This window comes from Leptodactylus fuscus, chromosome 9 (genome assembly GCF_031893055.1).
Source record: "Leptodactylus fuscus isolate aLepFus1 chromosome 9, aLepFus1.hap2, whole genome shotgun sequence".
Classification (NCBI taxonomy): Eukaryota; Metazoa; Chordata; class Amphibia; order Anura; family Leptodactylidae; genus Leptodactylus; species Leptodactylus fuscus.
In genome coordinates this window covers 906,701-934,396 of record NC_134273.1, presented here as the reverse complement: position 1 = coordinate 934,396, position 27,696 = coordinate 906,701, and the positions used below count along the sequence as shown (strand labels likewise).

The 27,696-nt window shown below is 49.4% G+C and overlaps 1 protein-coding gene across 1 annotated transcript; it reads left to right on the top strand.

The window, feature by feature from the left end:
• The first annotated feature begins 910 nt into the window (after positions 1-910).
• On the top strand, positions 911-26,506 carry SLC6A9 (solute carrier family 6 member 9). Its single transcript, XM_075286593.1, is given in 14 exon segments — positions 911-1,031; positions 3,923-4,054; positions 4,145-4,418; positions 5,199-5,331; positions 6,317-6,451; positions 6,752-6,855; positions 6,941-7,095; positions 7,098-7,177; positions 7,253-7,295; positions 7,298-7,386; positions 13,503-13,602; positions 22,609-22,709; positions 25,617-25,787; positions 25,863-26,506. Coding segments are annotated over 13 exon segments (1,704 nt in total). The 5' UTR covers positions 911-1,031; positions 3,923-3,930; the 3' UTR covers positions 26,058-26,506.
• Positions 26,507-27,696: the final 1,190 nt, after the last annotated feature.

The window sequence follows — 27,696 nt, the reverse complement described above, 5'->3', positions numbered from 1 at the left end:
TATGAGAATGTGAACTTTGTGACTATGAGACAGGGATAGCTGTACAGGCAGGGATAGCTAGGGATAACCTTTATTTAGGGGGGAATGTTATTAAAAATCACTTTTTGGGGCTCTATCGGGGGTGTAATTGTGATTTTTGTGACATAAACTTTTCCCATAGGAATGCATTGGCCAGCGCTGATTGGCCAGAGTACGGAATTCGACCAATCAGCGCTGGCTCTGCTGGAGGAGGCGGAGTCTAAGATTGCTCCACACCAGTCTCCATTCAGGTCCGACCTTAGACTCCGCCTCCTCCGGCAGAGCCAGCGCTGATTGGCCGAAGGCTGGCCAATGCATTCCTATTGGTAGCAGTGCTGAGCCAGTTCTGCTCAACTACACCGTGTGCCGGTCAGCCCATCTGATATAGCAGAGCCGAGGGTGTACTAGAACCCTTATGCACACTCGGCTCTGCTACATCAGATGGGCTGACCGGCACACGGTGTAGTTGAGCAGAACTGGCTCAGCACTGCTACCAATAGGAATGCATTGGCCAGCCTTCGGCCAATCAGCGCTGGCTCTTCCTGCTTGTTGGTGCAGATTTTCCGTGCGTGCACATTGGCATTATGGTGCAGATATTCTGCATGTAAATCCTGCTCGTGTGCACGTGACCCTATTTCATGGATTTTCTGTGCAGATTTGCAGCTCCGTTTATGAATCGCGCAGGACAGGGCTCAGTATGCGGCAGCGGAGCGGGTCCTGTTTGCTGGTCACAGGGGTAGATGGCGGGCACCGGGCACTACAAGGCCCAGCAGCTCCAGCAAACTCTACAGTGAGATTACAGGGGACGTGTCTGGGACTTGTACTCATCTCTTAATATCTGATGGTTTTGCCTTCCAGAATGGCGCGGTGCCCAGTGAGACTGCCAAGAGAGACGAAAATCTGAAAGGGGAAACTGGGGCAACCAAATCGAGTTTGTCCTAACCAGTGTGGGCTATGCTGTAGGATTGGGCAATGTGTGGAGGTTCCGTATCTCTGCTACAGAAATGGAGGAGGTAAGTGACGTCATCAGTGATATTATACAGGAGGTGACATCATCAGATATCAGTGATATTATACAGGAGGTGACATCATCAGATATCAGTGATATTATACAGGAGGTGACATCAGATATCAGTGATATTATACAGGAGGTGACATCATCAGATATCAGTGATATTATACAGGAGGTGACATCATCAGATATCAGTGATATTATACAGGAGGTGTCATCAGATATCAGTGATATTATACAGGAGGTGACATCATCAGATATCAGTGATATTATACAGGAGGTGACATCATCAGATATCAGTGATATTATACAGGAGGTGTCATCAGATATCAGTGATATTATACAGGAGGTGACATCATCAGATATCAGTGATATTATACAGGAGGTGACATCATCAGATATCAGTGATATTATACAGGAGGTGACATCAGATATCAGTGATATTATACAGGAGGTGTCATCAGATATCAGTGATATTATACAGGAGGTGACATCATCAGATATCAGTGATATTATACAGGAGGTGACATCATCAGATATCAGTGATATTATACAGGACGTGACATCAGATATCAGTGATATTATACAGGAGGTGACATCATCAGATATCAGTGATATTATACAGGACGTGACATCAGATATCAGTGATATTATACAGGAGGTGTCATCAGATATCAGTGATATTATACAGGAGGTGACATCATCAGATATCAGTGATATTATACAGGAGGTGACATCATCAGATATCAGTGATATTATACAGGAGGTGACATCATCAGATATCAGTGATATTATACAGGAGGTGTCATCAGATATCAGTGATATTATACAGGAGGTGACATCATCAGATATCAGTGATATTATACAGGAGGTGACATCATCAGTGATATTATACAGGAGGTGACATCATCAGATATCAGTGATATTATACAGGAGGTGACATCATCAGATATCAGTGATATTATACAGGAGGTGTCATCAGATATCAGTGATATTATACAGGAGGTGACATCATCAGATATCAGTGATATTATACAGGAGGTGACATCATCAGATATCAGTGATATTATACAGGAGGTAACATCATCAGATATCAGTGATATTATACAGGCGGTGACATCATCAGATATCAGTGATATTATACAGGCGGTGACATCATCAGATATCAGTGATATTATACAGGAGGTGACATCAGATATCAGTGATATTATACAGGAGGTGACATCAGATATCAGTGATATTATACAGGAGGTGACATCAGATATCAGTGATATTATACAGGATGTGACATCATCAGATATCAGTGATATTATACAGGAGGTGACATCATCAGTGATATTATACAGGAGGTGATATCATCAGATATCAGTGATATTATACAGGAGGTGACATCATCAGATATCAGTGATATTATACAGGAGGTAACATCATCAGATATCAGTGATATTATACAGGCGGTAACATCATCAGATATCAGTGATATTATACAGGCGGTGACATCATCAGATATCAGTGATATTATACAGGAGGTGACATCATCAGATATCAGTGATATTATACAGGAGGTGACATCAGATATCAGTGATATTATACAGGAGGTGACATCAGATATCAGTGATATTATACAGGAGGTGACATCAGATATCAGTGATATTATACAGGAGGTGACATCATCAGATATCAGTGATATTATACAGGATGTGACATCATCAGATATCAGTGATATTATACAGGAGGTGACATCATCAGTGATATTATACAGGAGGTGACATCATCAGATATCAGTGATATTATACAGGAGGTGACGTCAGATATCAGTGATATTATACAGGAGGTGACATCAGATATCAGTGATATTATACAGGAGGTGACATCAGATATCAGTGATATTATACAGGAGGTGACATCAGATATCAGTGATATTATACAGGAGGTGACATCAGATATCAGTAATATTATACAGGAGGTGACATCATCAGATATCAGTGATATTATACAGGAGGTGACATCATCAGATATCAGTGATATTATACAGGAGGTGACATCAGATATCAGTGATATTATACAGGAGGTGACATCAGATATCAGTGATATTATACAGGAGGTGACATCATCAGATATCAGTGATATTATACAGGAGGTGACATCAGATATCAGTGATATTATACAGGAGGTGACATCAGATATCAGTGATATTATACAGGAGGTGACATCAGATATCAGTGATATTATGCAGGAGGTGACATCAGAGATCAGTGATATTATACAGGCGGTGACATCAGATATCAGTGATATTATACAGGAGGTGACCATCAGATATCAGTGATATTATACAGGCGGTGACATCAGATATCAGTGATATTATACAGGAGGTGACGTTATCAGATATCAGTGATATTATACAGGAGGTGACGTTATCAGATATCAGTGATATTATACAGGAGGGGACATCAGATATCAGTGATATTATACAGGAGGTGACATCAGAGATCAGTGATATTATACAGGCGGGTGACATCAGATATCAGTGATATTATACAGGAGGTGACATCAGATATCAGTGATATTATACAGGCGGTGACATCATCAGATATCAGTGATATTATACAGGAGGGGACATCATCAGATATCAGTGATATTATACAGAAGGTGACATCAGATATCAGTGATATTATACAGGAGGTGACATCATCAGAGATCAGTGATATTATACAGGAGGTGACATCAGATATCAGTGATATTATACAGGAGGTGACGTTATCAGATATCAGTGATATTATACAGGAGGTGACATCATCAGATATCAGTGATATTATACAGGAGGTGACATTATCAGATATCAGTGATATTATACAGTAGTGACATCATCAGCGCTTGCTTTTTGCTCCTCAGGCGCCTTCATGTTCCCGTATTTCATCATGCTGGTGTTCTGTGGGATTCCGCTCTTCTTCATGGAGTTGTCCTTCGGACAGTTTGCCAGTCAGGGATGTCTCGGGGTTTGGAGGGTCAGCCCCATGTTTAAAGGTAGGTGACATTGCTCCCTTTGCCTCCTCTCTATGATGTACATTTTTGGGGGGCTCTGTGTTACCTGTCTTGGCTCCTCCTCCTCTCCAGGTGTGGGTTACGGGATGATGGTGGTCTCCACATATATCGGTATTTATTACAATGTGGTCATCTGTATCGCCTTCTATTACTTCTTCATGTCCATGAACCGCGTCCTGCCCTGGACCTACTGCAATAACCCCTGGAACACTGACAACTGCGTGGGCGTCCTGAGCCCCTCCACCAACGGCAGCTTCAACCTCAGCTCCCTCCGAGACACCTTCAACATCTCCGAGCTTCTTAACCAAACCGGGAAGAGGACGAGCCCCAGCGAGGAGTACTGGAGGTACGCGGCCTAATACTTGTGTCCGCTGAGGGTTTGTCACCGTTGTGTCCATTGTCCCTGTGACAGACTGATACATTGTAACAAACAAGCAGGAATGTGACAGGAGGTGTTGCTGTAGTATTCACATCCTGGTATTGTCAGCTGGTCCTGGCTGTGGCCAGTGCGAGGGGCTCAATGAGCATTGTGTCCGTGCGCTGACCGCCGGCGCCTTGCGCTAACACGTCTCCCCTAAGTGTCCTGCAGAGCCTCCTGGGAGTTGTAGTGCTCAGGGGGGCTGATAATGTGGGGGTTCCTTGTGCCCTGTGGCCGCTGGCATCACATCAAGTGCACAGGAAAAGCGGACAATGCCAAGGTTTCCTGGAGGGACGGAGAAGATGACGAGACCCCAGACGGGCAGCCGAGGCGCACAGGAAATGTCTGAGGCGCGGGGCTCTGTGCGCCTCACACCTAATGCAATCTCATTGTCTGCACAGCAGCATCCACCCAGCACTGGCCCCAACCACCCCCAAAACACACGTAGCCCCCCGCAAGACCCCCAAGCTCCTGCCACTATGTCCTGCTCCTGAGTGACAACCAGTCTGCCTGACATTACAGATAGAAGGGTTGTCAGCAGAGCCAGGAGAGCTGTCCTCAGGGACTTCCGAATGGCCCATCTGCTGCCCCTCCCTCCCTCTGCCCTTCAGGAGTCTGGGAAAGTTGGGTGATGATAATCAATATGTCAGCCATTACAGTCGCTTATATTTGGCCGTCACTTATGTCTCTGTTCTCACTGTGTTTCAGGCGTTACGTGCTGAAGTTGTCAGATGACATCGGGAATTTCGGGGAACTACGGCTGCCGATTCTCGGCTGTCTCGGATTGTCCTGGGTCGTCGTCTTCCTCTGTCTCATTAGAGGCGTCAAATCCTCTGGAAAGGTCAGTGACCCCGGACACCCCTCAACTGCCCCCCGAACTAGTCGCATCATCCCCAAAGGTGACCCTGTATCCTGTACCTCCCTCACTCCTGTGCCTCGTACCTCCCTCTCTCCTCTGTACCTCCCTCACTCCTGTGCCTCGTACCTCCCTCACTCCGGTGCCTCGTACCTCCCTCACTCCGGTGCCTCGTACCTCCCTCACTCCTGTGCCTCGTACCTCCCTCACTCCTGTGCCTCGTACCTCCCTCACTCCGGTGCCTCGTACCTCCCTCACTCCTGTGCCTCGTACCTCCCTCTCTCCTCTGTACCTCCCTCTCTCCTCTGTACCTCCCTCTCTCCTCTGTACCTCCCTCTCTCCTCTGTACCTCCCTCTCTCCTCTGTACCGCCCTCTCTCCTGTGCCTCCCTCACTCCTGTGCCTCGTACCTCCCTCTCTCCTCTGTACCTCCCTCTCTCCTCTGTACCTCCCTCTCTCCTCTGTACCTCCCTCTCTCCTCTGTACCTCCCTCTCTCCTGTATCTCCCTCACTCCTGTGCCTCGTACCTCCCTCTCTCCTCTGTACCTCCCTCTCTCCTCTGTACCTCCCTCTCTCCTCTGTACCTCCCTCTCTCCTCTGTACCTCCCTCACGCCTGTGCCTCGTACCTCCCTCACTCCTGTGCCTCGTACCTCCCTCTCTCCTCTGTACCTCCCTCTCTCCTGTGCCTCCCTCACTCCTGTGCCTCGTACCTCCCTCTCTCCTCTGTACCTCCCTCTCTCCTCTGTACCTCCCTCTCTCCTGTGCCTCCCTCTCTCCTGTGCCTCGTACCTCCCTCTCTCCTCTGTACCTCCCTCTCTCTCCTGTGCCTCCCTCTCTCCTGTGCCTCCCTCACTCCTGTGCCTCGTGCCTCCCTCTCTCCTCTGTACCTCCCTCACTCCTGTGCCTCGTACCTCCCTCTCTCCTCTGTGCCTCCCTCACTCCTGTGCCTCGCGCCTCTCTTCTCTTTCAGGTGGTTTACTTCACAGCCACGTTCCCCTATGTGGTGCTGACCATCCTCTTTGTGCGGGGGATCACCCTGGAGGGGGCGCTGGACGGCATCATGTATTACCTCACCCCGCAGTGGGACAAGATCCTGGATGCCAAGGTGAGGATTCTCTTATATTAGGGGGGGGGGGGGGGGGGGGGAATATGTAATATGGGGGGGAGCAACAATAGCCAATCACAAGCTTAGGTGACAGCTGGAGGGAGTCGGACTCTAACAAGATGGAAAACGCAATGTCCTGGCGCCACCTGGTGGCAGCATACAGTACAGCTGCAGGGAGTGTGTGCGACAACAGACAGGTGACACATCGCTGAATTATCGGGAAGTTGTCAGGCTCCTGCACGGGCTGATGATGACTAATGATCCCGACTCCTCACGGGTTCCTCTCCTGTATTTCTGCAGGTTTGGGGGGATGCAGCTTCACAGATCTTCTACTCATTAGGCTGCGCGTGGGGCGGACTCATCACAATGGCGTCTTACAACAAGTTCCACAACAACTGTTACAGGTAGAAGAGCTGCGGCTTCTCTGGGGGCGGCCCAGCCATTGGGTCAGGTTGTCCTCCCGGGTCTGACCGCGCCTTCCTCTTGCAGGGACAGTATCATCATCAGCATCACTAACTGCGCTACCAGTGTCTACGCCGGCTTTGTCATCTTCTCCATCTTGGGGTTCATGGCGAATCACCTTGGGGTCGATGTATCCAAAGTGGCCGACCATGGCCCTGGCTTGGCCTTTGTGGCTTACCCGGAGCCTTGACCCTGCTGCCGATCTCTCCGCTCTGGTCCATACTCTTCTTCTTCATGCTCATCCTCCTGGGGCTCGGGACGCAGGTAATCGCCATTTTGACGGTCACTGAGAGTTGCATTTTGTGACCCTCGTATTAACCCTCTCCTGTCCTTCCGCAGTTCTGTCTGCTGGAGACTTTGGTCACCGCCATCGTGGACGAGATTGCAACGACTGGATCATCCGCTGGAAGACGTTTGTGACCCTTGGGGTGGCCGTGGTGGGTTTCCTGCTGGGTATCCCGCTGACCAGTCAGGTGAGCAGACATGACCTAGTAACAGGTAGTAAGGGGGGGGGGGGGGGGGGGGTAGTGATGATAGATAATGGGGGGTAGTGATGGATAATGGGGGGGGGTAGTGATGGATGAGGGGGGTAGTGATGGATAATGGGGGGTAGTGATGGATGATGGGGGATAGTGATGGATGAGGGGGGGGGTAGTGATTGATGGATGACGGGGGTAGTGATGGATGAGGGGGGTAGTGATGGATGAGGGGGGGGTAGTGATGGATAATGGGGGGTAGTGATGGATAATGGGGGGGTAGTGATGGATGAGGGGGGTAGTGATGGATGAGGGGGGGGTAGTGATTGATGGATGACGGGGGGTAGTGATGGATGAGGGGGGTAGTGATGGATGAGGGGGGGGTAGTGATGGATAATGGGGGGGTAGTGATGGATAATGGGGGTAGTGATGGATAATGGGGGGTAGTGATGGATAATGGGGGGGTAGTGATGGATGATGGGGGGTAGTGATGGATGATGGGGGGTAGTGATGGATGAGGGGGGGGGTAGTGATGGATGAGGGGGGGGTAGTGATGGATGAGGGGGGGGTAGTGATGGATGAGGGGGGGTAGTGATGGATGAGGGGGGGGTAGTGATGGATGATGAGGGGTAGTGATGGATAATGGGGGGGTAGTGATGGATAATGGGGGGTAGTGATGGATGATGGGGGTAGTGATGGATGATGGGGGGTAGTGATGGATGATGGGGGGTAGTGATGGATGAGGGGGGGGTAGTGATGGATGAGGGGGGGGTAGTGATGGATGAGGGGGGGTAGTGATGGATGAGGGGGGGGTAGTGATGGATGAGGGGGGGTAGTGATGGATGAGGGGGGGGTAGTGATGGATGAGGGGGGGGTAGTGATGGATGAGGGGGGGGTAGTGATGGATGAGGGGGGGGTAGTGATGGATGAGGGGGGGTAGTGATGGATGAGGGGGGGGTAGTGATGGATGAGGGGGGGGTAGTGATGGATGAGGGGGGGTAGTGATGGATGAGGGGGGGTAGTGATGGATAGGGGGGGTAGTGATGGATAATGGGGGGGTAGTGATGGATGAGGGGGGGTAGTGATGGATAATGGAGGGGTAGTGATGGATGAGGGGGGGTAGTGATGGATGAGGGGGGTAGTGATGGATGATGGGGGATAGTGATTGATGATGGGGGTTAGTGATGGATGAGGGGGGGGTAGTGATGGATAATGGGGGGGTAGTGATGGATGAGGGGGGGTAGTGATGGATGAGGGGGGGTAGTGATGGATGATGGGGGATAGTGATGGATGAGGGGGGGTAGTGATGGATGATGGGGGGTAGTGATGGATGATGGGGGATAGTGATGGATGATGGGGGTTAGTGATGGATGAGGGGGGGTAGTGATGGATGATGGGGGATAGTGATGGATGAGGGGGGGTAGTGATGGATGATGGGGGGTAGTGATGGATGATGGGGGATAGTGATGGATGAGGGGGGGTAGTGATGGATGAGGGGGGGTAGTGATGGATGATGAGGGGTAGTGATGGATATGGGGGATAGTGATGGATGATGGGGGTTAGTGATGGATGAGGGGGGGTAGTGATGGATGATGGGGGATAGTGATGGATGAGGGGGGGTAGTGATGGATGATGGGGGGTAGTGATTGATGGATGATGAGGGGTAGTGATGGATGAGGGGGGTAGTGATGGATGATGAGGGGTAGTGATGGATAATGGGGGTAGTGATGGATGAGGGGGGGGTAGTGATGGATAATGGGGGGGTAGTGATGGATAATGGGGGGGTAGTGATGGATGAGGGGGGGTAGTGATGGATGAGGGGGGGGTAGTGATGGATAATGGGGGGGTAGTGATGGATGAGGGGGGGTAGTGATGGATGAGGGGGGGGGTAGTGATGGATGGGGGGGGTAGTGATGGATAATGGGGGGTAGTGATGGATAATGGGGGGTAGTGATGGATATGGGGGATAGTGATGGATGATGGGGGTTAGTGATGGATGAGGGGGGGTAGTGATGGATGATGGGGGATAGTGATGGATGAGGGGGGTAGTGATGGATGATGGGGGGTAGTGATTGATGGATGATGAGGGGTAGTGATGGATGAGGGGGGTAGTGATGGATGATGAGGGGTAGTGATGGATAATGGGGGGTAGTGATGGATGAGGGGGGGTAGTGATGGATAATGGGGGGGTAGTGATGGATAATGGGGGGGTAGTGATGGATGAGGGGGGGTAGTGATGGATGAGGGGGGGGTAGTGATGGATGGGGGGGGTAGTGATGGATAATGGGGGGGGTAGTGATGGATGAGGGGGGGTAGTGATGGATAATGGGGGGGGTAGTGATGGATAATGGGGGGGGTAGTGATGGATAATGGGGGGGGTAGTGATGGATAATGGGGGGTAGTGATGGATAATTGGGGGGTAGTGATGGATGATGGGGGGTAGTGATGGATGATGGGGGGTAGTGATGGATGAGGGGGAGTAATGATGGATGAGGGGGGTAGTGATGGATGATGGGGGTTAGTGATGGATGAGGGGGGGTAGTGATGGATAATGGGGGGTAGTGATGGATGGGGGGGTAGTGATGGATGATGGGGGGTAGTGATGGATGATGGGGGATAGTGATGGATGATGGGTGTAATGATGGATGATGGGGGGTAGTGATTGATGATGGGGGGTAGTGATGGATGAGGGGGGTAATAATGGATGACGGGGGGTAGTGATGGATGATGGGGGTAGTGATGGATGACGGGGGGTAGTGATGGATGACGGGGGGTAGTGATGGATGACGGGGGTAGTGATGGATGAGGGGGGGTAGTGATGGATGATGGGGGGTAGTGATGGATGATGGGGGGTAGTGATGGATGATGGGGGGTAGTGATGGATGAGGGGGGTAGTGATGGATGACGGGGGGTAGTGATGGATGGGGGGGTAGTGATGGATGATGGGGGGTAGTGATGGATGACGGGGGGGTAGTGATGGATGAGGGGGGGTAGTGATGGATGATGGGGGGATAGTGATGGATGATGGGTGTAGTGATGGATAGGGGGGGTAGTGATGGATGAGGGGGGGGTAGTGATGGATGAGGGGGGGTAGTGATGGATGAGGGGGGGTAGTGATGGATGAGGGGGGGGTAGTGATGGATGATGAGGGGTAGTGATGGATAATGGGGGGTAGTGATGGATGATGGGGGGTAGTGATGGATGATGGGGGGTAGTGATGGATGAGGGGGGGGTAGTGATGGATGAGGGGGGGGGTAGTGATGGATGAGGGGGGGGTAGTGATGGATGAGGGGGGGGTAGTGATGGATGAGGGGGGGTAGTGATGGATGAGGGGGGGGTAGTGATGGATGAGGGGGGGTAGTGATGGATGAGGGGGGGGTAGTGATGGATGAGGGGGGGGTAGTGATGGATGGGGGGTAGTGATGGATGAGGGGGGGTAGTGATGGATGAGGGGGGGTAGTGATTATAATGGGGGGGGTAGTGATGGATGAGGGGGGGGTAGTGATGGATAATGGGGGGGGTAAGTGATGGATGAGGGGGGGGTAGTGATGGATGAGGGGGGGTAGTGATGGATGATGGGGGGGGTAGTGATGGATGAGGGGGGGGTTAGTGATGGATGAGGGGGGGGTAGTGATGGATGAGGGGGGTAGTGATGGATGATGGGGGGGGTAGTGATGGATGAGGGGGGGTAGTGATGGATGAGGGGGGGGTAGTGATGGATGAGGGGGGTAGTGATGGATGATGGGGGGGTAGTGATGGATGAGGGGGGGGTAGTGATGGATGAGGGTGGGGGGTAGTGATGGATAATGGGGGGGTAGTGATGGATGATGGGGGATAGTGATGGATGATGGGGGGTAGTGATGGATGATGAGGGGTAGTGATGGATGAGGGGGGGGTAGTGATGGATAATGGGGGGGTAGTGATGGATGGGGAGGGTAGTGATGGATGATGGGGGGTAGTGATGGATGATGAGGGGGTAGTGATGGATGAGGGGGGGGTAGTGATGGATAATGGGGGGGTAGTGATGGGGGGGTAGTGATGGATGATGAGGGGTAGTGATGGATGGGGGGGGGTAGTGATGGATGATAGGGGGTAGTGATGGATGATGGGGGGGTAGTGATGGATGAGGGGGGAGGTAGTGATGGATGAGGGGGGGTAGTGATGGATGATGGGGGGTAGTGATGGATGATGGGGTTAGTGATGGATGAGGGGGGGGGTAGTGATGGATGAGGGGGGGTAGTGATGGATGATGGGGGGTAGTGATGGATGAGGGGGGGGGTAGTGATGGATGAGGGGGGGTAGTGATGGATGATGGGGGATAGTGATGGATGATGGGGGGGTAGTGATGGATGATGGGGGATAGTGATGGATGAGGGGGGGTAGTGATGGATGATGGGGGGTAGTGATGGATGATGGGGGATAGTGATGGATGAGGGGGGGTAGTGATGGATGAGGGGGGGTAGTGATGGATGATGGGGGGTAGTGATGGATGATGGGGGATAGTGATGGATGAGTGGGGGGTAGTGATGGATGAGGGGGGGTAGTGATGGATGATGGGGATAGTGATGGATGATGGGGGATAGTGATGGATGAGGGGGGGTAGTGATGGATGAGGGGGGGTAGTGATGGATGATGGGGGGTAGTGATGGATGATGGGGGGATAGTGATGGATGAGGGGGGGGTAGTGATGGATGAGGGGGGGTAAGTGATGGATGATGAGGGGTAGTGATGGATATGGGGGGTAGTGATGGATGATGGGGGTTAGTGATGGATGAGGGGGGGTAGTGATGGATGATGGGGGGATAGTGATGGATGAGGGGGGGTAGTGATGGATGATGGGGGTAGTGATGGATGATGGGGGATAGTGATGGATGAGGGGGGGTAGTGATGGATGAGGGGGAGGGTAGTGATGGATGATGAGGGGTAGTGATGGATATGGGGGGGTAGTGATGGATGATGGGGGTTAGTGATGGATGAGGGGGGGGTAGTGATGGATGATGGGGGATAGTGATGGATGAGGGGGGTAGTGATGGATGATGGGGGGTAGTGATTGATGGATGATGAGGGGTAGTGATGGATGAGGGGGGGTAGTGATGGATGATGAGGGGTAGTGATGGATAATGGGGGGGTAGTGATGGATGAGGGGGGGGGTAGTGATGGATAATGGGGGGGGTAGTGATGGATGAGGGGGGGGTAGTGATGGATGAGGGGGGGGGTAGTGATGGATGAGGGGGGGTAGTGATGGATAATGGGGGGGTAGTGATGGATGAGGGGGGGGTAGTGATGGATAATGGGGGGGGGTAGTGATGGATAATGGGGGGGGTAGTGATGGATAATGGGGGGGTGGTAGTGATGGATAATGGGGGGTAGTGATGGATAATTGGGGGGTAGTGATGGATGATGGGGGGTAGTGATGGATGAGGGGGAGTATTGATGGATGAGGGGGGTAGGTGGATGGATGACGGGGGTAGTGATGGATGAGGGGGGGTAGTGATGGATGATGGGGGGTAGTGATGGATGATGGGGGGTAGTGATGGATGATGGGGGGTAGTGATGGATGAGGGGGGTAGTGATGGATGATGGGGGGTAGTGATGGATGGGGGGGTAGTGATGGATGATGGGGGGGTAGTGATGGATGACGGGGGGTAGTGATGGATGAGGGGGGGGTAGTGATGGATGATGGGGGGATAGTGATGGATGATGGGTGTAGTGATGGATAGGGGGGGGTAGTGATGGATGATGGGGGGTAGTGATGGATGAGGGGGGGTACTGATGGATGATGGGGGGTAGTGATGGATGAGATGGGGTAGTGATGGATGAGATGGGGTAGTGATGGATGATGGGGGGGTAGTGATGGATGAGATGGGGTAGTGATGGATGATGGGGGGGTAGTGATGGATGATGGGGGGTAGTGATGGATGATGGGGGGTAGTGATGGATGATGGGGGGTAGTGATGGATGAGATGGGGTAGTGATGGATGAGGGGGGGTAGTGATGGATGATGGGGGGGTAGTGATGGATGATGGGGGGTAGTGATGGATGAGGGGGGTAGTGATGGATGATGGGGGGTAGTGATGGATGATGGGGAGTCTTCCTGTAATTTCCCCCTCCAGGCCGGCATCTACTGGCTGCTCCTGATGGATAACTACGCCGCCAGCTTCTCCCTGGTCATCATCTCCTGCATCATGTGTGTGACCATCATGTACATTTATGGTGAGTGTTCTCCGCACTGCCGGCAGTTATATACTCACCTGTCACGTACAGGCAGTGGCTCTTAAAGGGGAGGTGCACTCTCTTATTGTGGCAGAGATGTACAAATTAGGCAGAATGACTCTCCCTCAACTCCAATATAAAGCTCCACAACGTTCCCTATAAAGCCAGAAGGGGGAGCCACGACTGTCAGGTCACCGGGGGTCAATCTGCTCTCAAAGACGCCAATTTTTCTCTTCTCAGACCAGTCACATGACATCTTATTCAAGTTAATCTGCAATACCAAGAACCACCACTATGCAATGTAGAGCGCCGTGAGTCAATCTGAAATTTGATAGTGGGGGTGCCAGGTGTTGCACCCCCAATGATCTGATATTGAGATTCCATCAAAGTGATGGCGTGCAGCATTACATCAATTACTTCATGTTCACCCATAATGCATTGCAAGCTGCCCACATGACAGGGCACAGACAATGAGAGATTACAGGTCAGAGACTTCTGTTGTCCCACAAAGCCATATAAAAAATCCAGACAGAAGAGGAATGAAGACATCATGTGGGGAGAGATAAGAAAGATAGGACTAGAGAGAGATAGGAGATAATACACAGACAATGTAAGTGTTAGGGGCACAAGACCCCTGAGTTATGTTGTCCTAGTTCTAATTGATCAGGAAGAAGTGTATGAGTTTGGAAGACATACAGACACCAGGGTATCATATCCAATATGCTTCAGTAGAAGGACAGGTTTCTATAGCATTACAGTCACAGGCAGCTGCCAGGTATTTGTCCTCATTTGGTCATGTTCTCAGTTTCTTACAGTTTGACCAGTTTGATTAGCTTGAACCAGTACGTGCTTATCTCTTTAAAGCTGAGACCTTTGTAACCAGTTCTGTTGTTTAACCCTTCACAATTCCCCCCCCATTTTAGACATTATTCTCATATCAGATGAGTACATTCATGTACAATGTAGATGCCAAGTCCCGCTGGATTCCCCATCTGATATTCCTATAATGTCTACCAGTTATCTTTATCATAACATCAATTAAAACACATCAAAATTAACATGAGAAAGCATATATATAAGCAATATAATCATGGCAACCTGTACAATGGTTTTGTAATATCCCAGTTATCCATCCACCTATTCCTTTGAACAAATTAGCAGGATTCAAAAAGGAAAAAAAGTGTCGGCCCACCAGCTATCTTCATTTTTGCACAACCTCCCTTCTCGTACTCTTCCCCTTAGTTTTGTATATATCCTCTAATTCTTGTTTTCCATTACCTTCTGCATCGATATAACGATATAATGGCCACAGATAGGTCCCCACCAGCTGACAAGCTACCACCCTGGGCCGCAGTAACATGATCTAGTACCAGGGTGTGTTGGTTGGTGACTATGATCAGCTGGTTTTGTACTGCTATGGTGGTATTAAGTACGCCTAAGATACCCCATATTTGATCATCTAGGTAATCGGTGGCTTCTACCAATTGATCCCACATCTGCATAACCATAGGATATACGAGTACAGCACTCACTATCTTGTTTCCAGCACCTATTTGTACCCAATGATGTCTACCACTTCTCCTAGGGGCGTTATCGGTCGCTCTCTTGTACAGAGTGTCTTCAGATATGGCTTTTACATTTAGTCTCTCAACTACAAAGGTGGCAGGAGTGAGTCCTTTAAGAAAGCATAGAACAAATAATGTCCATCTTTTCATTCTTGCCGTGGTTCAGGAACCTTCTTACAATGGGAAGCGTGTCTCCAGGTGCTTTTTCCCCTCTAGCTTGACTGAAGTGACAGTTGTCAGCAGCACTTGGAAGGGACCGTCCATATCTGGGTTCAAAAGACTTCCTGATATGTCTTTTCACGACCCACCCAATCACCAGGCTGCAAGTTTTGTGTTCCTGAAAACTCAGAAGGGTCTGGAATAGAAGAAAACCTGCTCGTGTGTTACTTTCAGTCTCTGACACAAGTTCTGGACATGGCTGGCAGTGCCGTCATAATTGAGTTGTACAGTCTGGGGAAAATACAACCCTAGTCTAGGCACACTTCCAACAAGCACCTCAAATGGTGACAGACCTGTCTTAGTGTTAGGAGTGGTCCTCCCTGAGTATAATGCTAGAGACAGGCACTCTGGCCAGGGCTTTCTGGATTTTTTAACTTGAGTGTGCCCTTCAACCTTTCCACTTTGCCTGAACTCTGGGGATGGTAGGGTGTGTGGAAAGCTTGCTCAATCCCCAATGCAGACATTATCTCCTTCATTATCTGTGAATTGTGTCCCTCTATCAGACTCTATCACCTCAGGTATCCCCCAATCTACACACAAGCTCAGACATCACTTTCTTGGCAGTTACCTGTGCGGTTGCGTCCAGGCACGGCAGAGGCTAGTGTTCCAACACAAGGACTTTTCAATCACTCAGTACTTTTACTCTCACAACCCTAGGGATTAAGGATGGAGAATGAGTCTCCCTTCTGTGCCGCCTAATACACTATATAACAGAATGTAGCAACCAAATGACAGCAGGGACAGTATAGAAAGCATGAGGCATAACGTGTCCCACCCCGCTACATACAACATTCTCTTTAAGTTCTTCCGTACTATATAATATGGCACTGATTGTTAAAAATATGCAAGCACTAACACCTCACTTATCGACAACAGGATCCGGGACACGTAGGATCTCAGATTAATTATACTCGAGTATAAGCCAAATTTTTCAGCACAGTTTTTGTGCTGAAAAAGCTCCCCTTTGCTTATACTCGAGTCAAGCAGAAAAAAAAAAATATATATTTTTGTTTGGGGAGGGAGGGTGGTCTATGACCAGCCGCAATAGTAATGTATAGGATCTCACTTTAAAATAGGGAAGAAAAAAAAAAAAAAAAAAGCTTAAAAAGAAATATATAATAAAAAAATAAAGTACCGTATACACTCGCGTGAGCAGAATTTTTAAGCACAATTTTTGTGCTGAAAAAGCCCCCCTTGGCTTATACTCGAGTTAAGCAAAAAAAAAAAATATATATATATATTTTTTTTTTTTTTTTTGGGGGGGGGGGGGGGGTTATGACCAGCCGCAAACAGTAATGTATAGGATCTCCCATAAAATAGTGAAGGGGGAAAAAAAAAGCTTTAAAAAATATAATAAAAAAAATAAAATAAATAAAAGTTCTATATCCCTCCTTTCCTTTCCCTGGAATACATATAGAAGTAGAGAATGACTGTGAGACATTATACACATGAGGTCTCCTTGTGTCTACTGAATATAGGGGATCTGCTCCTGTGCTGTCGGGAAGGGGTTAATAGGAGCACTGCAGACCTCCTATAGTCAGCCAGACTGAATTCCATGTGGGGGGAAGAAAAAACAGTCCTTAAGCTCAGGGAAGGGGCAGACGGACAACCAAAACACCCCCTCCCCTTTCCCCAGCACCTACTGCACACAAAAACTCCAACCATTTTAATTTCTGAAATTTCTGCACCCCCCCCCCCCCCTCTCGGCTTATACTCGAGTCAATAAGTTTTCCCAGTTTTTTTTGGTAAAAGTAGGGGCCTCGGCTTATATTTCGGTCGGCTTATACTCAAGTATATACGGTATTTGGCAAGACAAAGGCTTAACTTACAGCGCTGTTTTATTCATCTGAGGTCCTCCGGGCCCGTCTCCAAATTCGGTCGGTGGCACAAGACCCCTGAGTTATGTTGTCCTAGTTCTGATTGATCAGGAAGAAGTTTACGAGTTCGGGAGACATACAGACTGACACCAGGGTATCATATCCAATATGCTTCAGTTTATTATAGCAGGACAGGTTTCTATAGCATTACAGTCACAGGCAGCTGCCAGGTATTTGTCCTCATTTGCTCATGTTCTCAGTTTCTTAGTTTGACCAGTTTGACTAGCTTGAACCAGTACGTGCTTATCTCCTTAAAGCTGAGACCTTTGTAACCAGTTCTATTGTTTAACCCTTCACAACAGTGTGAGGGGTTCTGGGGATTAGTATAGTGTTATACTAGAGAGAGATAGGAGATAATACACAGATAATACAGTGTGGGGGGTTCTGGGGATTAGTGTAGTGTTATACTAGAGAGAGATAGGAGATAATACACAGATAATACAGTGTGGGGGTTCTGGGGATTAGTGTAGTGTTATACTAGAGAGAGATAGGAGATAATACACAGATAATACAGTGTGGGGGGGGGGTTTTGGGGATTAGTGTAGTGTTATACTAGAGAGAGATAGGAGATAATACACAGATAATACAGTGTGGGGGGTTCTGGAGATTAGTATAGTGTTATACTAGAGAGAGATAGGAGATAATACACAGATAATACAGTGTGGGGGGATCTGGGGATTAGTGTAGTGTTATACTAGAGAGAGATAGGAGATAATACACAGATAATACAGTGTGGGGGGTTCTGGGGATTAGTATAGTGTTATACTAGAGAGAGATAGGAGATAATACACAGATAATACAGTGTGGGGGGTTCTGGGGATTAGTGTAGTGTTATACTAGAGAGAGATAGGAGATAATACACAGATAATACAGTGTGGGGGTTCTGGGGATTAGTGTAGTGTTATACTAGAGAGAGATAGGAGATAATACACAGATAATACAGTGTGGGGGGGGGGTTCTGGGGATTAGTGTAGTGTTATACTAGAGAGAGATAGGAGATAATACACAGATAATACAGTGTGGGGGGTTCTGGAGATTAGTGTAGTGTTATACTAGAGAGAGATAGGAGATAATACACAGATAATACAGTGTGGGGGTTCTGGGGATTAGTGTAGTGTTATACTAGAGAGAGATAGGAGATAATACACAGATAATACGGTGTGGAGGGTTCTGGGGATTAGTGTAGTGTTATACTAGAGAGAGATAGGAGATAATACACAGATAATACAGTGTGGGGGGTTCTGGGGATTAGTGTAGTGTTATACTAGAGAGAGATAGGAGATAATACACAGATAATACGGTGTGGAGGGTTCTGGGGATTAGTGTAGTGTTATACTAGAGAGAGATAGGAGATAATACACAGATAATACAGTGTGGGGGGTTCTGGGGATTAGTGTAGTGTTATACTAGAGAGAGATAGGAGATAATACACAGATAATACAGTGTGGGGGGTTCTGGGGATTAGTATAGTGTTATACTAGAGAGAGATAGGAGATAATACACAGATAATACAGTGTGGGGGGTTCTGGGGATTAGTGTAGTGTTATACTAGAGAGAGATAGGAGATAATACACAGATAATACAGTGTGGGGGGTTCTGGGGATTAGTGTAGTGTTATACTAGAGAGAGATAGGAGATAATACACAGATAATACAGTGTGGGGGGTTCTGGGGATTAGTGTAGTGTTATACTAGAGAGAGATAGGAGATAATACACAGATAATACAGTGTGGGGGGTTCTGGGGATTAGTGTAGTGTTATACTAGAGAGAGATAGGAGATAATACACAGATAATACAGTGTGGGGGGTTCTGGGGATTAGTATAGTGTTATACTAGAGAGAGATAGGAGATAATACACAGATAATACAGTGTGGGGGGTTCTGGGGATTAGTATAGTGTTATACTAGAGAGAGATAGGAGATAATACACAGATAATACAGTGTGGCGGGTTCTGGGGATTAGTGTAGTGTTATACTAGAGAGAGATAGGAGATAATACACAGATAATACAGTGTGGAGGGTTCTGGGGATTAGTATAGTGTTATACTAGAGAGAGATAGGAGATAATACACAGATAATACAGTGTGGGGGGTTCTGGGGATTAGTATAGTGTTATACTAGAGAGAGATAGGAGATAATACACAGATAATACAGTGTGGAGGGTTCTGGGGATTAGTGTAGTGTTATACTAGAGAGAGATAGGAGATAATACACAGATAATACAGTGTGGGGGGTTCTGGGGATTAGTGTAGTGTTATACTAGAGAGAGATAGGAGATAATACACAGATAATACAGTGTGGGGAGTCTGGGGATTAGTGTAGTGTTATACTAGAGAGAGATAGGAGATAATACACAGATAATACAGTGTGGGGGGTTCTGGGGATTAGTGTAGTGTTATACTAGAGAGAGATAGGAGATAATACACAGATAATACAGTGTGGGGGGTTCTGGGGATTAGTGTAGTGTTATACTAGAGAGAGATAGGAGATAATACACAGATAATACAGTGTGGAGGGTTCTGGGGATTAGTGTAGTGTTATACTAGAGAGAGATAGGAGATAATACACAGATAATACAGTGTGGAGGGTTCTGGGGATTAGTGTAGTGTTATACTAGAGAGAGATAGGAGATAATACACAGATAATACAGTGTGGGGGGTTCTGGGGATTAGTGTAGTGTTATACTAGAGAGAGATAGGAGATAATACACAGATAATACAGTGTGTGGGTTCTGGGGATTAGTGTAGTGTTATACTAGAGAGAGATAGGAGATAATACACAGATAATACAGTGTGGGGGGATCTGGGGATTAGTGTAGTGTTAGGACTAGAGAGAGATAGGAGATAATACACAGATAATACAGTGTGGGGGTTCTGGGGATTAGTGTAATGTTATACTAGAGAGAGATAGGAGATAATACACAGATAATACAGTGTGGGGGTTCTGGGGATTAGTGTAATGTTATACTAGAGAGAGATAGGAGATAATACACAGATAATACAGTGTGTGGGGGTTCTGGGGATTAGTGTAGTGTTATACTAGAGAGAGATAGGAGATAATACACAGATAATACAGTGTGGGGGTTCTGGGGATTAGTGTAATGTTATACTAGAGAGAGATAGGAGATAATACACAGATAATACAGTGTGTGGGGGTTCTGGGGATTAGTGTAGTGTTATACTAGAGAGATAGGAGATAATACACAGATAATACAGTGTGGGGGTTCTGGGGATTAGTGTAGTGTTATACTAGAGAGAGATAGGAGATAATACACAGATAATACAGTGTGGGGGGTTCTGGAGATTAGTGTAGTGTTATACTAGAGAGAGATAGGAGATAATACACAGATAATACAGTGTGGGGGGTTCTGGGGATTAGTGTAGTGTTATACTAGAGAGAGATAGGAGATAATACACAGATAATACAGTGTGGGGGTTCTGGGGATTAGTATAGTGTTATACTAGAGAGAGATAGGAGATAATACAGAGATAACACAGTGTGGGGGATCTGGGGATTAGTGTAGTGTAATACTAGAGAGAGATAGGAGATAATACACAGATAATACAGTGTGTGGGGTTCTGGGGATTAGTGTAGTGTTATACTAGAGAGAGATAGGAGATAATACACAGATAATACAGTGTGGGGGGATCTGGGGATTAGTGTAATGTTATACTAGAGAGAGATAGGAGATAATACACAGATAATACAGTGTGTGGGGGTTCTGGGGATTAGTGTAGTGTTATACTAGAGAGAGATAGGAGATAATACACAGATAATACAGTGTGGGGGGTTCTGGGGATTAGTGTAGTGTTATACTAGAGAGAGATAGGAGATAATACACAGATAATACAGTGTGGGGGGTTCTGGGGATTAGTGTAGTGTTAGTACTAGAGAGAGATAGGAGATAATACACAGATAATACAGTGTGAGGGATCTGGGGATTAGTGTAGTGTTATACTAGAGATAGATAGGAGATAATACACAGATAATACAGTGTGGGGGGTTCTGGGGATTAGTGTAGTGTTAGTACTAGAGAGAGATAGGAGATAATACACAGATAATACAGTGTGGGGGGTTCTGGGAATTAGTGTAGTGTTATACTAGAGAGAGATAGGAGATAATACACAGATAATACAGTGTGGGGGGCTGGGGATTAGTATAGTGTTATACTAGAGAGAGATAGGAGATAATACACAGATAATACAGTGTGGGGGGTTCTGGGGATTAGTGTAGTGTTATACTAGAGAGAGATAGGAGATAATACACAGATAATACAGTGTGGGGGGTTCTGGAGATTAGTGTAGTGTTATACTAGAGAGAGATAGGAGATAATACACAGATAATACAGTGTGGGGGGTTCTGGAGATTAGTGTAGTGTTATACTAGAGAGAGATAGGAGATAATACACAGATAATACAGTGTGTGGGGGGTTCTGGGGATTAGTGTAGTGTTATACTAGAGAGAGATAGGAGATAATACACAGATAATACAGTGTGGGGGGTTCTGGGGATTAGTGTAGTGTTATACTAGAGAGAGATAGGAGATAATACACAGATAATACAGTGTGGGGGGTTCTGGGGATTAGTGTAGTGTTATACTAGAGAGAGATAGGAGATAATACACAGATAATACAGTGTGGAGGGTTCTGGGGATTAGTGTAGTGTTATACTAGAGAGAGATAGGAGATAATACACAGATAATACAGTGTGGGGGGTTCTGGGGATTAGTGTAGTGTTATACTAGAGAGAGATAGGAGATAATACACAGATAATACAGTGTGGGGGGTTCTGGGGATTAGTGTAGTGTTATACTAGAGAGAGATAGGAGATAATACACAGATAATACAGTGTGGGGGGGCTGGGGATTAGTATAGTGTTATACTAGAGAGAGATAGGAGATAATACACAGATAATACAGTGTGGGGGGTTCTGGGGATTAGTGTAGTGTTATACTAGAGAGAGATAGGAGATAATACACAGATAATACAGTGTGGGGGGTTCTGGAGATTAGTGTAGTGTTATACTAGAGAGAGATAGGAGATAATACACAGATAATACAGTGTGGGGGGTTCTGGAGATTAGTGTAGTGTTATACTAGAGAGAGATAGGAGATAATACACAGATAATACAGTGTGGGGGGTTCTGGGGATTAGTGTAGTGTTATACTAGAGAGAGATAGGAGATAATACACAGATAATACAGTGTGTGGGGTTCTGGAGATTAGTGTAGTGTTAGGACTGGTGTGTTAGATACATTCTAAGGATTAGAATGACTATTATTTTTGCTCACTTTCCACAGCTATTATAATATAGATAATATATAGATATTATAATTTTTGTTTCGCCAGGACACCGGAATTACTTCAAGGACATTGAGATGATGTTGGGGTTCCCCCCTCCCCTCTTTTTCCAGATCTGCTGGCGTTTTTTCTCCCCGGCTATCATATTTGTAAGTCAGTGAGTGTGATCCGAGCGATTGGTGGGATCCAGTGTGTGACATCACAGCCCCGAGCGATTGGAGCGATCCAGTGTGTGACATCACAGCCCCAAGCGATTGGTGTTATCCAGTGTGTGACATCACACCCCGAGCGATTGGTGCGATCCAATATGTGACATTACAGCCCCGAGTGACTGGTGCGATCCAGTGTGCGATGGCACAGCCCCGAGCGATTGGTGCGATCCAGTGTGTGACATCACAGCCCCGAGCGATTGGTGCGATCCAGTGTGTGATATCACAGCCCCGAGCGATTGGTGCGATCCAATATGTGACATTACAGCCCCGAGCGATTGGTGCGATCCAGTGTGTGATATCACAGCCCCGAGCGATTGGTGCGATCCAATATGTGACATCACAGCCCCGAGCGATTGGTGCGATCCAGTGTGTGATATCACAGCCCCGAGCGATTGGTGCGATCCCGTATGTGATGGCACAGCCCCGAGCGATTGGTGTGATCCAGTGTGTGACATCACAGCCCCAAGCGATTGGTGCGATCCAGTGTGTGACGGCACAGCCCCGAGCGATTGGTGTGATCCCGTATGTGACGGCACAGCCCCGAGCGATTGGTGTGATCCAGTGTGTGACATCACAGCCCCGAGCGATTGGTGCGATCCAGTGTGTGACGGCACAATCCCGAGCGATTGGTGTGATCCAGTGTGTGATATCACAGCCCCGAGCGATTGGTGCGATCCCGTATGTGACGGCACAGCCCCGAGCGATTGGTGCGATCCAGTGTGTGACATCACAGCCCCGAGCGATTGGTGTGATCCCGTATGTGACGGCACAGCCCCGAGCGATTGGTGTGATCCCGTATGTGACATTACAGCCCTGAGCGATTGGTGTGATCCCGTATGTGACGGCACAGCCCCGAGCGATTGGTGTGATCCCGTATGTGACGGCACAGCCCCGAGCGATTGGTGCGATCCCGTATGTGACGGCACAGCCCCGAGCGATTGGTGTGATCCCGTATGTGACGGCACAGCCCCGAGCGATTGGTGTGATCCCGTATGTGACGGCACAGCCCCGAGCGATTGGTGTGATCCAGTGTGTGACGGCACAGCCCCGAGCGATTGGTGTGATCCAGTGTGTGACGGCACAGCCCCGAGCGATTGGTGCGATCCAGTGTGTGACGGCACAGCCCCGAGCGATTGGTGCGATCCAGTGTGTGACATCACAGCCCCGAGCGATTGGTGCGATCCCGTGTGTGACATCACAGCCCCGAGCGATTGGTGTGATCCCGTGTGTGACGGCACAGCCCCGAGCGATTGGTGTGATCCAGTGTGTGACGGCACAGCCCCGAGCGATTGGTGTGATCCCGTATGTGACGGCACAGCCCCGAGCGATTGGTGTGATCCAGTGTGTGACGGCACAGCCCCGAGCGACTGGTGTGATCCCGTATGTGACGGCACAGCCCCGAGCGATTGGTGTGATCCCGTATGTGACGGCACAGCCCCGAGCGACTGGTGTGATCCCGTATGTGACGGCACAGCCCCGAGCGACTGGTGTGATCCCGTATGTGACGGCACAGCCCCGAGCGATTGGTGTGATCCCGTATGTGACGGCACAGCCCCGAGCGACTGGTGTGATCCCGTATGTGACGGCACAGCCCCGAGCGATTGGTGTGATCCCGTATGTGACGGCACAGCCCCGAGCGATTGGTGTGATCCCGTATGTGACGGCACAGCCCCGAGCGACTGGTGTGATCCCGTATGTGACGGCACAGCCCCGAGCGATTGGTGTGATCCCGTATGTGACGGCACAGCCCCGAGCGATTGGTGTGATCCCGTATGTGACGGCACAGCCCCGAGCGATTGGTGTGATCCCGTATGTGACGGCACAGCCCCGAGCGATTGGTGTGATCCAGTGTGTGACGGCACAGCCCCGAGCGATTGGTGTGATCCCGTATGTGACGGCACAGCCCCGAGCGATTGGTGTGATCCCGTATGTGACATTACAGCCCTGAGCGATTGGTGTGATCCCGTATGTGACGGCACAGCCCCGAGCGATTGGTGTGATCCCGTATGTGACGGCACAGCCCCGAGCGATTGGTGTGATCCCGTATGTGACGGCACAGCCCCGAGCGATTGGTGTGATCCAGTGTGTGACGGCACAGCCCCGAGCGATTGGTGTTATCCAGTGTGTGACGGCACAGCCCCGAGCGATTGGTGTGATCCAGTGTGTGACGGCACAGCCCCGAGCGATTGGTGCGATCCAGTGTGTGACGGCACAGCCCCGAGCGATTGGTGCGATCCAGTGTGTGACATCACAGCCCCGAGCGATTGGTGCGATCCCGTGTGTGACATCACAGCCCCGAGCGATTGGTGTGATCCCGTGTGTGACGGCACAGCCCCGAGCGATTGGTGTGATCCAGTGTGTGACGGCACAGCCCCGAGCGATTGGTGTGATCCCGTATGTGACGGCACAGCCCCGAGCGATTGGTGTGATCCAGTGTGTGACGGCACAGCCCCGAGCGACTGGTGTGATCCCGTATGTGACGGCACAGCCCCGAGCGATTGGTGTGATCCCGTATGTGACGGCACAGCCCCGAGCGACTGGTGTGATCCCGTATGTGACGGCACAGCCCCGAGCGACTGGTGTGATCCCGTATGTGACGGCACAGCCCCGAGCGATTGGTGTGATCCCGTATGTGACGGCACAGCCCCGAGCGACTGGTGTGATCCCGTATGTGACGGCACAGCCCCGAGCGATTGGTGTGATCCCGTATGTGACGGCACAGCCCCGAGCGATTGGTGTGATCCCGTATGTGACGGCACAGCCCCGAGCGACTGGTGTGATCCCGTATGTGACGGCACAGATAATGATTTGATTTCTCTGGGTTACCTCTTCTATCTCCTCCAGTTCATTCTGATCTTCACCGTCATCCAGTACCGCCCGATCTCATACAATGACTACGTGTATCCGGGCTGGGCCATCTCGCTGGGGTTCTTGATGGCGCTCTCGTCAGTCATCTGCATTCCATTATACGCGGCTTTCAAGATCTGGCGTTCAGAGGGCAACACCTTCCTGCAGGTACAGTCGGGGCCCCTGCGCTGGTGCAGATGATGGGGTTTCTCCTTCAGTTCTGACTCTTCTCTTCTGTTTTAGCGGCTGAAGAACGCAGTGAAACCAAACAAGGACTGGGGCCCCGCACTTCTAGAGCACCGGACCGGCCGCTACGCACAAACTGACAGCAGTCCCGAAGCCCAACCCCTGAACCCCGAGAAGCACAAGAAGGAGGAGATTGGCCTGACAATACAGGGCAGCAATGGGCAGGCCCACAGCCAGGACTCCAAGGTGTAGCCAGTGGGGCGGAGGGGGCTGGAGAGAGGCGCTGGTGTGTGGATGACCCTCGTTACCCTCTACCCCCTGCTCCTTCGTGTTTTCATCCAGACCAGTCGTTCCCTCCGTTGCCCTGTTTCCAACCCGTCACCTCAGAATAACTACCGGACTCATGGGGAAATGAGACCCTTCAGCTGCTGAGCAGAGAATCCGGGGGTCGCCCCGTTCCTGCTCCCGTACACTTGGGACCATCCGGAGGACACTGCTGATGAGTGGGCTCCTTGTCTCCGCGGAGGTGGCGCGCAGGGCGGAGTAGTCCTTCTAACACCTCTAATGATAGTTTACAGAAAGATTATTATTTTTAGAGTTTCTATGTAAACCTCAGAGATTTCTAACCCCAGGGTGGTCGGGGGCCGCGAGCCCACCTTCTGTCTTCCTGGGTCACGGCGCACTCGGACATTGCGCTAAGGATGCAAGTAAATGCCAGTGGCAGATGATTTTGTGTTCTTGAGGAGGACGGCAGGAGGTGGAGGGGCCCCCCCTGTGGAATTAGTGGTAGGGTCTGATATATGGGGAGACTCTCCACAGCTGTGACCACTAGGAGGGCGCCATTCCTTGTAGTCTCCCCCTCCAGGTAGGTCATTGTCCGGTATTTGGTAGATAACGTAGACGTCTTCGCCGAGTCTTCCTGACCTTCTCCTCGCTATAAGGTTCTTGGTAATGGGACGGATTCTGGTTTATTAACTCTTTGGCTTCTCCACTAATCGTGTGTCCTGTTACCGCCGCTGCTCCCGCTATATTCACTGTAGTCTCCTATATCACGCACCGCCTGACGTTTTCCCCTCCCCCGGTTACATTGTGGGGTGTTGTGCAATGATGTAGTGACACCTGACTTAGGCGTAGGACTAGAACGCTCAGCATCCTCCAGGTATCTTTATTGCATGACGCGTTTACAGGTTGTAGTTTGCTGGCGGGGCCCTGTGTGGCCCTTGGGCGAATCCATATCCTGAATGTGCTGCTGCTGATGTGACCACAATGTGATGAGATTCCAGGTCTGTTAATACAGAGACCACTAGAATGGAGCGATGAGGAAGAGCACGCTCACCGCCTCGGGTCACACGTGTACGATTTTTGATGGTGACTGAATTTTTTTTGGAGGATTTCAGTCTGGTGAGCCGCACCACTAAGACGCCATTCACATCTGCACATCGGGAACGGTTGACATTTCACGGTTTCCATTTGTCGCGCCAGGACATGTCACATGACACTGCACCGCCTCATGTAACGTTCATCCTCCTGAGGTCATCATGGAGGCGGGATACACTGTATCTACACTGCGGCTACCTGTGACATCACCAGCAATGAACTGTGATGTCATGAGCACAAATAACCAGAAGAATCCGCCAGTATTAGACCAGCAGCACAAGGCACTTAGACACTAAGGAGCAGGCTCCGGGCCCCTGAGCGGGGGGGGGGCCACAGGGGCCTTGCGTTAGAAATACCTCATGGTTATACCCCAGCACATTGACACGACACAAGCCTCTGTACTGTATGTTAGTGACATGTCGGGGGCGCTCCAACAGTGACCCCCATTCTCTGCATTCCCACATCACAGACTGGGCCCTGGATTTATTCACTGCCCAAACTGGTGCCAACATGA